Genomic DNA, 15,445 nt, shown 5'->3' on the forward strand with positions numbered 1-15,445 from the left:
GTAGCAGTGATCTGATTTAACAAAGTTTAGAAAATCAATAGGCCTTTATTACAGCAGACAGTTCGCAGAAGCTGAAGGTCTTAAGTGACTCGTATTCGTCGTTTAGTTTATTATTTACACATCTGCTTTTCCTACAGTAACATTTTAAAATGTCTCCCATGAAAAATTCTTGTCTTTGCAAAAAGGACTTTGCACAAAGCAACTGGCAACTTCAAACACTGAGAGCAGCCTGTGTAGCTGGTTCTGTTGTTATTACGGTATCTTTGAGTATCTCTGTCAGAATTTTTACACATTTTCTTTTCTGAATTGAATGAGTTTTATGGACTCTTTGGGATGGATGTAATGTCAGAACAGAAACTTTGACAAACAAGGAGAATTGCAATGCGACCTAGAGGTAGGAATTTTACCAGTGTTCACCTTCATATTAATGATTTCGTGTGAAGTTTAATAGACCTTTCTAATGGCTTACAATTGACTTGCCATGACACAATAAGGACAGTGAAACTACTTTTGTTGACAATGTCTCAGTTCCATTGAGCATGGCAGTCAGCCGTGACGGTGAGCCAGCATGGACAAACAAAGCCCAACTGATGCTGAGATATTACTTTCTAAGAGTCTTAATCCTTAACTTTCACAAGTGTATGTATCTATGAAGTGTCACAGCCAGAAATTGTGTTCCTAATTTGATTTTGCCTTTTACATCATGAAAACTGCCTTTTTTTAACCTACGCAACGCAGCTAAAACTCATTTGTCTGTCCAAGGTTGATGCAGAGACCTACCACAAGCCTTTGTTTAATTAAACCTCATTAATGTACCATTTTCTTTTTATGGCAGGCACAAGTTACTACTGAAAGCTGTCAAATGATTCAGACTACTGCAGATAGATCTCAAACTAAAACTAAACTTGACTACATTAAGGTAAATTTTGCTTCACTTCAGAGCCACTTCATTAAGTAGCATGGAGGGCTGTTATTTCCCTTTAATGTTAATTGTCATTGCCATTATGCAGACTCCTTGTACTTCTCAACTTAAGTAGCGACAACTCTGCCACAAAATTAATCAACTTATCAGCTTAGCTTGTAAAGAGTGCTGATGTCACTGCCTGTAATCAGAGTTACCTCAGGTCAAGATGCATTTGAAAGCTGTAAGTCATGTGGATATATTACAAAACAACTATGAACAGCTTCAGCTGAGCAGAGCTATGATTTACTATACCAGATGTCAATGAGACAATTGAAAAAAAAAAAAATCTCAAAGCAAGTAAAAACGATGAAACCTTGTGGTGGCAGAAAGTGACTAATCTAAGTATTTTTATTCAAGTACTACCTACTACAGTTTGTCAGTTTCATATACAAAAGACTAGTTTATAAAACAACTATACTGAAGTGACATTATTACAATAAACTTTGCCTAAACTACTAAATTCTAAAGTGATTGAGGTTTTATCCAGCATAACCAAATGCAACACTAGCCATTGTGCTTCCATAATGGTTACTTTTACTTGTGATTCATAAAATGTTTATCAATAATTCTAAATAAAATTAAAAATGTTGTCATTTTAAATTGCACATTTTTTGAAAAGGAGTGTTATTTTTGTTTTTCATTTCAGTAAATACTTTTGCAGGGTATTTTGCAACACTTTCCCAAGTTCAAACTAACAAAAGGCTTTCAGAACTGCTCCACTTTCTCTTATTTCAAGAATTATATCTCACCTCACATTTATCAGGCTTTATAATTTGTGTACAGTCATACAGTTGGAATTTTCAGTCAATAGAACCTTCTGGGAGAAATTCAACTTTAAAAAAATAGGTTTTGCATGAAATTAAAATGGCCTCATTTCCCAGCATCTCATTCCCCATGTTTGTCTCATCTATCTGCATGACCATTTAAAAAACAGCACAAGAGCAAAACACATGACAGATTTTGTTGGGTTTACATTGGGGATATTGCATTGGTTTTAGACTTTGCTCAGGCTGGGAGCATCTGCTGCATGCCTAAATTGTAATGTAAATGTAAATGAGACCAGACAACATGACAGAAACCAGTTTAGACCAGCTCTGTCTTAATGGAACTCCGTGGACGAATAATGATGGTTAGCAAGACACAAAAAAAGAGGAAAGAGAATAAATAAAATGCACGAAAATGAGGACAACTCTGAAACCAGACCACAAAAGCACAAAGGAGGAAAAAAGGAACATCCTGGAGGATTATAAAATGTGACCTGGAGAAAGAGCAATATCTGACCTCTTAACGCCTCTCTTTTTCTTTCCGCCCATCTTTTCTTGGATCTTTCTCACACGCTTATCTCTCACTTCCTGTTTTCCTCATCTGCTTCTGTTCCCACTCACTCCTTCTATCTACTTTTGTATTCGCAGTGTGTTCAACCTGCTTCTTTTTTTTTCTCCTTCTCACACACATTAGCTGCAATTTACAAAAAGGATGCTGAAGTTTTGTGCATCCCACCATAAAAGATGGATGAACGATTTGCTGCATTTGTGTGATTGTGTTCTGTGTGTGCCGAGGGGTTGTGAGTGTATAGACACTGTGTATGCATGTTTGTGTGAGATATGATGCAAACAGAACAAGCTGTCTTGTTGCTCTGCCGTGTTTTTGATGTTCAGTCCAAAAATCACCACAAACACATTCTAAAACACACTTTCCCTTTTACAATTTCTCATCACTCCTGTTCAAATGGCTTTCATTGGCATCAAATACAAAGGTTCATATGGTGGAAACAAATCCAGCTCATGCAAACAACATGAGATTGTTGTAGAAAAAAAAATCTGACAAATATTACTGTTGGGCCGATGTCAAAAATCCTCAGGCTGACTTAATCCCATATTTGCACTTAAAAGACCATTCAGCATTTAAACACAAGCTTATGATTCATAACGTCATTTCCATATCATCAAAGTGTCTTCAGAAAACCTTTCATCTCTAAAAGTCAAGTTTTTAAGAATTTGTAGAAACTGATTAAGTCTCTCGTTGGTGTCCATGTATGTTTGGCATTCCTGACATGTGTAGTAGACCCCACTTTACGTTGAGTTTCACCCCATTTAATGACTAACTTCTTCCTGCCATTTGTGGCAAACTATTCAGTTGATGCTCATTCTGGGAGATGTATCCCTGTGAACTGTAATATACTGCTGCAAGCTCTGTAGGATGCAGTTATAAAGTCATATGTAGCCACAAGCAAGAGTACTGAATGTGCTGACAAATATAAGGGAGTTATATGGCTGCTGCAATGGTAGGTTGTTAATTGCATGTAAGAGAAAAAACAGTTTTGGCTCTTACATCTTTGTAACAACTGTAGTTACAAGTTACTCCACAGGTTATGTGAAGAAACAGCAGTCAGACAATTTGCTGTGAAGTGGCTCCAATTTGACACCCCAAATTCAAGCTGACACAGTATGTTTGTCATTCAATGAATCCTTGTATTTCAAATATTGCTATACTCTTGCCATGTATTTCACATCTTGCAGTGCAATAATTAATATCTTGAATGAAGTAGTCTAACCTGAACATATGACTGATGTATTGGAAGCCTTTGGTGTTTTGTTATTTTGGCACCTTCTCTACACAACCAGCTGCAGGTTTTCTTTCTGTCTGTGTTTTGAGAACGAGTGTAAGGTACTTTTAACAAGTACCAGATACTTTTAGTGGTGATAACTGCTACCTGCTACTACAGATTTCATCACTGCTGTTACTGCGGCTAAGATGACCTCTTGAGCATCTGTATAGAGGGTGTATAATGCCAGGGTTGGGACAAAAAGGCCAGTCCTCCAAAAACCAGCTCACTGGAAAATATTCCTGACTATCTGACTAGTCAGTCTGCACCTGTTGGCTATTTTAGTAGGCAGAGCTTTAAATTTATTGCAATTCAATACAACAGCACAGCCAATAATTCTGTGTTTACAGAAAAAAAGGATGGTAAGTTTTGACCGACACTGCCAAAGAGGTACTAAAAAACCTTACATTTGGGCAAATGTCATAATCATTTATTAAAGTATAATGAACCATACACATACATATGTCTGAGTACTTGAAAAACAAACCAGTAACATCAAATATCATCTCACAACAATGTTTCTAATGTTTGTGGGCAGCAGCAATGCACTGGATGGTGCCTCTGTGCAACACCTAAGGGAGTATATTGCTGTTATTACAAAATGTGTCAGTATGAGTTGCCATCAGGGGTCTATTTTGTAGGGTGGCCGGAAACAATTTGCTTGATTTTCCACTCCTCACAGCAGAGATATTGATCAGACTACTCACTGAGTACTCCTGTAATAATATCAATCATGAAAATAATAACAATAATAATGTAGTTAATGCTACTGAGGACACACAGGTCAGGTGTCACCATGTTGGCAGGTGTCATGGCTGCAATGATCCCATTTATGAGACAGTCTCCAGTTTACTGCATGTTTGTTACTGTTCGGTAGAAACAGACTTTGCAATTCAATTCTAATGTTTATGAACCTCAGCTACTCGTCTAAGAGGAGGGTTTTGTTCTTTCTTCCTTGTTTCTAAAAAAACTGTACCCAGCATAAAGAAATTATATGGCTCCTGCCTCTACTCCTCAATGCAGCCAGAGTTTTATTATTACTTCATTAACCTTCTCAAAAGTACAAAATGTATCAAGTGCTGTATTTTCAAATTATGGTGGTTTTAAACACCTTCTACATTTACAACCTGAATTAATTCCTCATGTTTTTACACCCAAAAATGGGTGTAAAAACATGAGGAAAAAATTCTGACTGCTGCATGGAGCTGCAGTGTCTGGTGTTAGGTAGCGCATTTTTACAGGCAGTCATTTAGTTTAGTGTTTAAAAATGTTTAATAGACTCAGGTAAATCTTATAAAACAGTGTCATATTGAAACTGTACTATAAGGTTGTTCATAAAATGTTACATCTGTTAGTTTTGTTGTCTTTGTTCTAAGTAACTGAGTTATAAAGTGAGTTGCAAACCATTGGCTCGGGGAATTGCAGATAAAATGGTAAACCACAGGCTTAGAGGGCAGTGTATAGATGGATAAACACATTTGCATTCAGCATGCAAAGCCATGTAGAATGAATGTTCAGTTATTATAACAGCTGACAGGTGAAGCTCTGAAAGATAAAACCGCAGACTAAGAGGAAGTGAGAGAGGATGCAAGGAGGAAATGTGAGGCAGGGAGAGCGCAGGAGTGCATGCGTGTGTGTGTGTGTGTGTGTGTGTGTGTGTGTGTGTGTGTGTGTGTGTGTGTGTGTGTGTGTGCGTGCGTGCATGTGCGTGTGTGTGATCGGCATGTGTTTCAGGTAAGGGCTTTTGAGGTGTTCTTCAGATGCCTGCTGGATGTGGAGAGAAATGCGTGAAGTGCAGTTTGTTAATACGCTCTCTTCCACTGGCCTCTTCTTCATTGCCTCTTATCCACTCTGCCTTCTCTTTCTCCTCCACCTTCTCATGCTCATGGGTCAATCAACCCAAGAGCTCAAGTCTGCAGCCGTCTATCCCAGCATCATTCTGTTAAGCTCACAAGGTCCTCCACCTCAAAACAAGTGCATGTGTAATGTATGATGCTGAGAGTGATGAAACGGTCTTATTAGAATATCCCGATGCCAACGGACCGCGTGACTGTGAGGGATTTCCCAAAACTGTTTAACATCAATGTTGTTCCATCTTGTAATTTTCAAGTGGTCGTGTCACTTTCATTTCAGTAGACTGCCGCTGAGCACCACCTTGCCTGACAATCCTGAAGAAAACACTGATTATAAATCGCACTCTCGCGATGATGATTCATTACAGTTCTAGGTCATTGTCTAGGGAGAAAACTCCTTAATCACAATCTTTCAGCTGCTCTATAATTATGACACATCCTCAGCAGTAAACCAATGTTACTGCTGAGAGAGGGTAACTACGAGATGGGTTGCTTTCATTTGAACCGTTTTATATTGTTCTAGTTACCGCTCTTATTTTGTAGCTCAGTCTTATAATTGTCTTATCTCATCGTCAGTGTCACGTACGATTCTAATCAATAGTCCGTTTAAATTTATCCTCATGTGTGTGTGTGTCTATTAGACTGTGCTTTAATATAGGCTAGAGGCTGTTACAGACAATCTTTAGATTATGATTCATAAGCACTCCATTCTCTAGACAGGGAAAACTCATTACCATCAGTCTCTGGTTCTTTGTAATGATTATATATTGCATAAAGACTGCACATTCTCTACCATAGAGTCATAATATTACCACTGGGAGTCTACAGTGTAAAGAAGTGTTGTTCAAAGAAAGGTTCAGGACCAAAAATGGACCTTGACTTAAGCTTTTTGATGTTTTAATGACCCTGGTTGCCAGCTTGATGGTCTACATTACCTCACTGAGCTAATGTAAAAACCCACATTTACTCCATTTTGGTCCCCAAATGCTAACATGTTTTCAATGAGCATGGGTCCCATGGTGGGAAACTAAATTTCTCATTTATGTCCAGCGTTGCAAACGCTTAAGGGATCCCTGGACTACACCGTTCACAGTCATTATCATCATCTCTGGCTCCATGTAATGATTACAGATAACAAAGCTCATTCGCTTAAGTGCAACAATAATCTTATGAGTGGGATAGGTTCTTTTGAGAGTCTTTAACGAATATGTAAGAACTGCTGATGATTACTATGATTTTACTGCACACAGGGAAAATATGCAGTAAGATTTGGGCCATCTGGTGCAAAAGTGTATTCCAAGTCATAAGGTTAAGTCTGCAGCCGAGTTGATGCAGAGTCATTTTTATAAAGTCAATATCTTCTAAAGGGATATGAAGAATAACACATTTCTATAGTAATTTATTGAAAAATCTTTACACTGCAGTCAGAGAGACTTAACAGACTTACCAAAGAAAGATGTTTTTGTTAGTTGGTCCTCCTTACAACAAGCAAAACCAATAGCTTTGGACTCAGCAGACTGACTTCAGGCCTTTCAAGTGTAAATAATTTCATATACATGAATTATTGTGTATACATGTTAATTTAAGTGCGTGTACAGTATATGTCAATGAGAGTAAAGTAGAATGCGCGTGCGTGTGTGTGTGTGTGCGTGCGTGCGTGCGTGTGTGTGTGTGTGTGAGAGAGATTTTAATTCTTCACTGGGCACCGCATCATTGATAAATATAATAACCGATTTGCCCCAGGAACTCCTCACATACTCGAACATGCAGCATGCCCGTTTAAATTTTAATTGCAACAACACATGAAGATGAACACAAACACACCAGATTTCTTTTCCTACAAACACACACACACACACACACACACACACACACACACACACACACACACACGCATGCACGCACACACGCACACACCTACACAAACACAGAAAAGAATGCCATACTAATGTTAATTGCAGCAGTGCATGCTTGGCTGAGCGTGTAAATCATCAGAATTATTGATGAGGATTTTATTATGAAGTTAAATGCTAAGGAATGGATGAGGTATGAGTTTGGGCTTCCGTGATAATTAAAAGTCTGTGTCACATGATCTGAATACTGTATTAAAGGCATCTCTAAGCTGCCAAGAAATATGTCTGCCACCAGAGACTGCGTAGATATTTATCATATTTATGATTAAATTGTTTTACTGCTCGATCAATATATTGTTTGCGTTTATTTGGATTCCCATTAGCTGCCACTGAGGTGAAACCGATTTTTTCCGAGGTCCACATAACAACATTCCATTCCATTCCATTCCATGTCTCTACCTCGCATTTGGATCATACAATCAAAACAGAAAAGCTAGTTTGCCACAATTTTCCTCCTTGTCTTCTTAAATAACAACTGATTTATGCTAACCCCTGAACAAACAATAGCTTTCCAAGATCAGGTCTGAAGATATTACAAAGTCGAAGCTGAGTAAATACTTAAATGCTTAAATGCAGGCACTTGAGAGTTTCTTTCAAACTCCAAAATAAACTGTAAAAACCGCCACCTACTGCGCACATTAGCTGCCAGCATTCAAACAAACTTTTGGTGAATTACTAATAAATCATTTTAAGATCTTCACTGACAAGCGCTCTTTGTTTGTTTTTCTGTTGTGTTATTCTGACATAACCATGAAGCTTCAGACAGTTTTCTTCATATTTAATTATTTGAAACACGCTTCAGCTTTACTTCAACATTGTCATCTGCAGCATGCTGCTCACTTTCACACTAAACAGCAAAAACAGTAGAGGTTTTTTAAATAAACACCTGCAAAAATTGCCATCACCATCATGACTAGCTTGAAATTTTTTAATCGGCATTGCTGAAATGAATACTATGCATTGCTATTTTTTAATTACATATTTCAGTCACAAAGAGCAATGTTTTGGTTAAGGTTCGGTAACATGGTCAGGAAATAATAGCAGTGAATCAAACAGTTGACCAACTATGCCAACCTCCTCCCTCAGCAGACTTATTGGCTCTTTAATAGCATGAACATTGTTGCCTCATTTGCCCTAAACAGACAACAGTCACAATTATTAGAATCTATTGAGAGCTTTTTTCATTTGAATTTAAATGGGCCTTTTTTTTACTTCTGGTGTTATTGATGCTGTGTCTTTTCCTGGCTTTTATATGTAGATTTGCCTACATTCAAGATTCAAGACTTTTTAATTGTCACATGCTCATACAGTATGTGCAGTTGCATGCAAAACTCTTTAAGAGTTTGGCTTTTACCAAAATATATCCCACTAACATGGCATGCAGCATATGCATGTACTGCACAGTATGCAGTCTGTACAATATAAAAAAACAGTGAGGAGCAAATAAAAAAGTACATAGCCAAGGAGATGGGAGAACAGAAAACACAGAAATTAATGGAACATTTAAGCTTTTTGTTTTTAACTTGGCCCTTATTAGTACTCCTTATTTGACAGTGCAGTTTATCTACTAGCTCACAATCTCACAGGCAGGCTGTTGCTGGTTTACCCAATAATGATTTCATTCTCTCTGGATTCTTGGCTGCACCTCCAGGGGGAATAAATATGACACAGTGGGAACGTTTCCAGTTTTGACCAAGATGAACCATAACACCAACCCTCCTGACTTCACTGAACTTTTGGAAATTTAGATAGTTAAAGAAAAACGCTGAAATAGATAATACAAAGACTTTGGGTTTTTACTGGAAGCAACTGTGACAGGCCGCAAAAAGTGAAACCTTTTGCTGCACAGCATTTATTATTGACTGTCACTCGATCCTCATCCTGACACCAGCACACAAAAGTGTGCTGTGTGTAACATCTGGAGTCTAAAAAAATATTCAAATTCAAAATATGGGAAACAATCATGACAGAAACAAATTAGAGGTTTGAGATGATGTGCTTTCGGTTTCCAATTACACATTGACATGAGCACCGAGCAGTAAAACAGATTTACTTTGGGTCCCAAGGAAGACTTTTATCTTAATAAAAAGCAAAGTTGACATAAAAGTTGAATATGTGCAGAGAAAGTAGTTTTTTTCTCTTGCATTGCACCCAATTTCATGCATGCTGAGGTTACCCACTTCCGATACAGGCTGAGCCAGCACATTAATTTAGAACAGTGGACAGACAGTTTTATTGGAACTACTTAGTAGGTGTCCTTTATCTGGAATTAACGGACACTCCGCAGCCAATCTGAATCGAGTATTCACTCAGACCATCGTATAAAGTAATGTATCAGTCAGATAACAAGAACTTTCATTTTCTGCACTTAAGTACATGTTGATTATAATACATATGTACCTTTACTAATGTAAATGTTTACATTGTAGTATTGGTTCTTTAACTTATTGCTTCTTGAGAAGTCATGAGAGAACATATATTTGCATGGGGTGATGGTTGGTCTGCAATTAAGTGAATTGTAAGAAAAGTTTTAACAGGTTAACATGTGTATAGAGTATACACTGATCAGACATAACATTATGACCTCCTGCCTAATATTGTGTTGATCCCCCTTTTGCTGCCAAAACAGCCCTGACCCATCGAGGCATGGACTCCACTAGACCCCTGAAGGTGTGTTGTGGTATCTGGCACAAAGATGTAAGCAGTAGATCCTTTTAGTCCTGTAAATTGTGAGGTGTGGCATTCATGGATTGGACTTGTTTGTCCAGCACATCCCATAGATGCTGGATTGGATTGAGATCTGGGGAATTTGGAGGCAAAGTCAACACCTCAAACTCGTTGTTGTGCTCATGAAACCATTCCTGAACCATTTTTGCTTTGTAGCACAAAACATTATCCTGCTGAAAGAGGTCACAGCCATCAGGGAATACTGTTTCCATAAAAGGGTGTACATGGTCTGCAGCAATGCTTAGGTAGGTGGTATCTGTCAAAGTAACATCCACATGGATGGCAGGACCCAAGGCTTCCCAGCAGAACATTGCCCAAAGCATCACACTGCCTCTGCTGGCTTGCCTTCTTCCCATAGTGCATCCTGGTGTCATGTGTTCCCCAGGTAGGCGATGCACACACACCTGGCCATCCACGTGATGTAAAAGGAAATGTGATTCATTCAGGCCATCTTCTTCCATTGCTCCTGGTCCAGTTTTGATGCTCACGTGCCCATTGTTCGTCGGTACACAGGGGTCAGCATGGGCAGCCTGACTGGTCTACAGCTATACAGCCTCGTAAGCAACAAACCGAACCAGCATTAACTTCTTCAGCAATTTGAGCAACAGTAGCTCTTCTGTCGGATCACATGAGTCAGCCTTCACTCCCCATGTGCATCAATGAGCACTGGCCACCCACAACCTTGTTGCTGGTTCACCACTGTTCCTTCTTTGAACCAGATGTGATAGACACTGACCTCTGCAGACCAGGAACACCCCACAAGTGATGCAGTTTAGAGATGCTCTGACCCAGTCGTCTAGCCATCACAATTTGACCCTTGTCAAATTTGCTCAAATCTTTATGCTTGCCCATTTTTCCTACTTCTAACACATCAGCTTTGAGGACAAAATGTTCACTTGTTGCCTGATATATCGAACACACTAATAGGTGCGATGATGAAGATGTAATTAGTGTTATTCACTTCACCTGTCAGTGGTCATAATGTTATGCCTGATCGGTGTACATAGATAGCATATAGCTGCTGCTGAAAAAATAAACAAACAAAAAAAAAAAAAAACAGAAAAGGAGTGTGGTACTAATTCTTGTCTCCTGGAAGGTCAGCCTCACTGAAAAATAGATGAAATCACTGCTTCTGCCCCATCAAAGATGGATGTGTCCCATGTGTCCTTGTGTACATACAGTATGTGGCCGTGTGTGCGTCTGTGTGTGTGTGTGTGTGTGTGTGTGTGTGTAACCAGATATGTTTCAACTTTGGTTCGGAAAGGCTATCTAAATGACATATGGTCACATTCTCTATAAGCGCATAGAAACAGTGGATGGTTGTGTACTCACAGACAGCATTTTTGTGACTGGAATCTTTACTGGGCATCATCTTCACCCCTCTGGACTTCAACTCTATCGCTTTCTTCACTGTAGAAAAGAAAAGAGACTGGGGTTATTCCTTTAAATCTAAATAATTAAACCTAAATTGCTGTACATCCTTTTCTAAAGTGTTTCAGTTTTTTCGAGCTATCCCTCGGTGCACATCCCCCTATTTGTGAAATCCAGGAAGTGCTTCACACACATACCCTCCTTGTATAAAAATGCAATTAATGCAACGGTCCTAGATATTAAAAATTAGAACAGGAGAAAAAGGGGAAGAGATTAAAAGACACAGAAAAGCGGGGACGAGAGGGCAGAGAAGGGGGGAAAAGAGCAAAGGGAGGAGCAGCATTAAAATTTATTCAATCTACTTTATCCTAAGTGGCAGCACTGCAGAAGAAACAGAAAAATCTGTGCTACAACCAAACCACATTCCTCTCTCTCTCTCTCTCTCTCTGTAAGAGTGAGGCCAACGACTAAGGAAACAACACAGGAACTGAGATGCTCAAGATGACAGAAAACAGACAAACCTTGGATCAGTGTGTTTTACAGCCAACTAAATATGAGCCCCCACAAGGAAACTAACATGTACCTTAATATAGTAATTAAGTCATACGACTAGTCAGTTACATGGTAGAAAAGGTCCAGCCAGTCCATTCTGGTCATTTCAGACTTCTGTAGCCAACACAATTAAATAGGAGTATATAATTCAATTAAATGACCTCACTTTCCCTGCCATATCTTATTTGTGATTCACATATGTGGACTAATTTGTAAACATGTTCAAAGGACCTTCTGCAGAAAGACCTTCAATACACACATGCAATCATCCTCACATAAATGCTTCACACAAAGATTTCACTGCATACTTTATGTAAACAAGAAGGCCAAGGACAGATAATAGATAAGAAGTCTGAAGCAGTGTGACATACCTTGATATTGAGCACTGAATCCTTTTCTTCTATGGTTGCTGTCTGAGGTGAAATGTATCCGAAGCCAGTTCTTATTTGATATCACTGGCGAGGGCAGAGTTGTACCAGTCAGCCTGGGAATAAGCAAATAGCAAAATCTTTCATAAAATCACAACAAAAGTTAATGTAGGCAGAGATAAAACTTAACATCTACTGATATTGCCATTTTACATTACAACTATCTGAAATGGAACAGCCTTTTTAAGATATACTTTTGCTGCAGTAACTTCCGTTGTCCATGCTGTATTTATACTATAGTATTGAGAATCTATCACAACAAGACAAGGCAGACAGGAAGGACAAAGTATGATGCAAAAAAACTCTCTCTTTTCCTGCTGCAAACCCATAGTATCCACCTTTCCACACTGAAGTACAGAGCCTGTCTACAGTGAATAAACTGTATGTTGTACTATTGTATTGTGCTCTATTTCTATATTTCTGTATGGTGGTGAACATCATGGTCCTCCTCTAGAGATAGACAATGTTTGTCATAACATTCTGTTACACCAAGATGACTTGGTACATGGAAGGAAGAAGAGGTTCACATATTTCATTCTGAGGTAGCAAAAAAAATCTCCAATAAAATGCAGTTGTTGGGGGGAAGTGTTGCCATGTAATTACAGACTGCAGCATGATCCACCACTGTTGTGAGAAATGTTGTGAAATTACTCTTCGCAAACAATTCTAAATGCAATATATCATACAATGCAGAACAGAAGTGTGAACAACCGCAGGATTTAAATTACTTTATCTGAGGACATTATGTATAATGAACATATCCCTATGTGCAAGTGAACTTTCTCTAGAGTTCAAAGTGTGATTTTGATGCCACTCTGATTTGTCCTCCGAGGTGCAAAGGCGAGCTGTAATTTAAGGTGAGTTTTTGCTGAAAGGCAATTTGTTCCACTGGTTTGGAAAACGCTGATGTGGGAATAGAATGAGTGATATTATCTATTGCTATTATGATCACGCCAGACCAAAAGCAGGATGCGTGCAGCTGCACCGGGCACAGTATAACTTCCATACTTACTGTAAGAACATTTCACTGAGGGGAAAAAACCTAAAAAAGCTACAAAAGTGCTTTTTTTGCAGTTTGACGGTATCCAAACAACAACAAAATACATGGATTAGTTGTAAATTTGTAAATCAGGAGAAAGCCACATTGTACATTTGCATAAATTATCATACATTGATTAGTAATTTTGGGAATAAGGTGGATATTTCTTATTATATGAGATCTAAGCTCAGGATACAGCAGAATTGATAAAAATCAGATGTGTCTTATGTATATTTAAAAAAAAAACAAAGTATTACAACAAAGGAAGAAATAGAAAAGAACAAAGGGTGAAAAGCAACAGTAAAGTAAAGATAAAAGTTCTCATGTTAAAAATAATTTGTGAAGCTTCACTACCATGATGATGAGTTGCTTGTCTATGGTAAGTCTTACATCAGCTCTAGCTTTTCTCACATTTCACTACAAATGGCAAAAAATAATAAATAAAGTTTAAAAAAATGAAAGTTAAAACGTGTGGAAAATGGTGCACTGAGACAAAAAGGGAAATGATGTAAGAGGCTGCCTGGAAGCCAATGTTCTGCCAACATCCTCAGAGCAGTGTGAGATACTGTAACTGCCCTTTAATAATGCTGCAGGTATACTGAGTAGACAGAGAGAGACGGTGAGGGAGGAAGAAACGCAGATAAGGAAAAGGGCAGAAACAAAATATGAGAGGAGGTAAAATATTAAGAGAGCTTGTTAGACAACCTTATTGGGTGCGTATTACAGGGGACACTAAGTTCTGTCTATGTGAATACAGTTCAAATAAAAAAAAAAATCAGAGCAGAAGAAGAAAAAAATGTGAACGTGGTGGTAAAAGTACTGCCAATGTATCTGCCTGAAGGCAGTATAACTCTATAGTATACATAATGAACAGCTACAGTACTGTAGAGCAATGTGTTATCTCTCAATGAGTCAACTAGTGGGGCAGCAGCGAGTGTAGTTGAATATGGATGTGTGGTAGTGTGCTATAATAACATGAAATATGAGAGATATGAAATGCAGGGCAAAGACTATGGACATTTTTGAGGGCACTACACAGTGTACACATACCTTATCTATACTGAACTGAAAAACCAGACGGTGAATGGGCGATATACTGTAGCAAATACTGAAGGGGCTGATTTCAGACACAACCAGTTCAACCTGACATTTGACATGCATGTGCAGGTGCAAAATCAAAATTGATGTACTTTTCTACAGGCCACAACAAAGCTTTATAATACTGGGTTGTTATTTTGGCAAGAATTTATTAAAACTTTCAGTGAACTTTTACTTTGGTTAGGTGTGTCATTTTGTTTGAGCTATACCCAAACCACACTGGTAGGAAAAAAATGTTCTCACACAAACTGTCCGGTACAGACAACTAAATAAATATTTTTATGACTAAAAAACTCACTGTTATTAGCGGTATAAAACAAATAGTCACAATCTTTTTTTTCCGATCTTAAAGTTAATCTAAATATGAGCTGCACAGTGGCTCAGTGTTTTGCACTGTTGCATTGCAGCTAGAAGAGCCCCGGTTCGTGTCCTGGCCTGGGATCTTTCTGCGTGGAGTTTGCACATTCTCCCTGCACAGCCATGGGTTTTCTCCAGGTACTCCAGCTTCCTCTCACAGTCACCAGTCCATATGCTCAGGTTGACTGGTGATTCTACATTGTCTGTAGGTGTGAACGTGAGTGTGATTGTTTGTCTCTATATGTGACCCTGTGATAGACTGGCGACCTGTCCAGCTGGGATAGGGTCCAGCCTATATAAATCTAAAATCTTGCATTCTTGACTACCATCTTAGGTACCGTATTTTCGCGACCATAAGGCGCACTTCAAAGTCTTAAATTTTCTCCAAAATAGACGGAGCGCCTTATAATGCGGTGCGCCTTATGTGTGCACCGACTTCCAAAATGTGTAAATGTTGTTGTGTGACTTTGATGAGCTCCGCTTGACTGACTGACAGCATTTCCTGCCGACACGCTGCTTATATAGAGAAAAGGAGGAC

General features: G+C 38.6%; 1 protein-coding gene across 1 annotated transcript in view; it reads right to left on the reverse strand.

Annotated features, from left to right (window-relative positions):
• The window catches only part of LOC111576189 (CUB and sushi domain-containing protein 1-like), a 427,486-nt gene that overhangs the window by 190,982 nt on the left and 221,059 nt on the right, over window positions 1-15,445 (reverse strand). The window contains exons 6-7 of the mRNA XM_023281752.3: window positions 12,357-12,469; window positions 11,395-11,472 (exon numbers count right to left, since the gene is read on the reverse strand). Of these exons, the coding sequence (XP_023137520.2) occupies window positions 11,395-11,472; window positions 12,357-12,469 (191 nt within the window). The remainder of the gene's footprint in view (window positions 1-11,394; window positions 11,473-12,356; window positions 12,470-15,445) is intronic.

This window comes from Amphiprion ocellaris, chromosome 1, assembly GCF_022539595.1.
Source record: "Amphiprion ocellaris isolate individual 3 ecotype Okinawa chromosome 1, ASM2253959v1, whole genome shotgun sequence".
Classification (NCBI taxonomy): Eukaryota; Metazoa; Chordata; class Actinopteri; family Pomacentridae; genus Amphiprion; species Amphiprion ocellaris.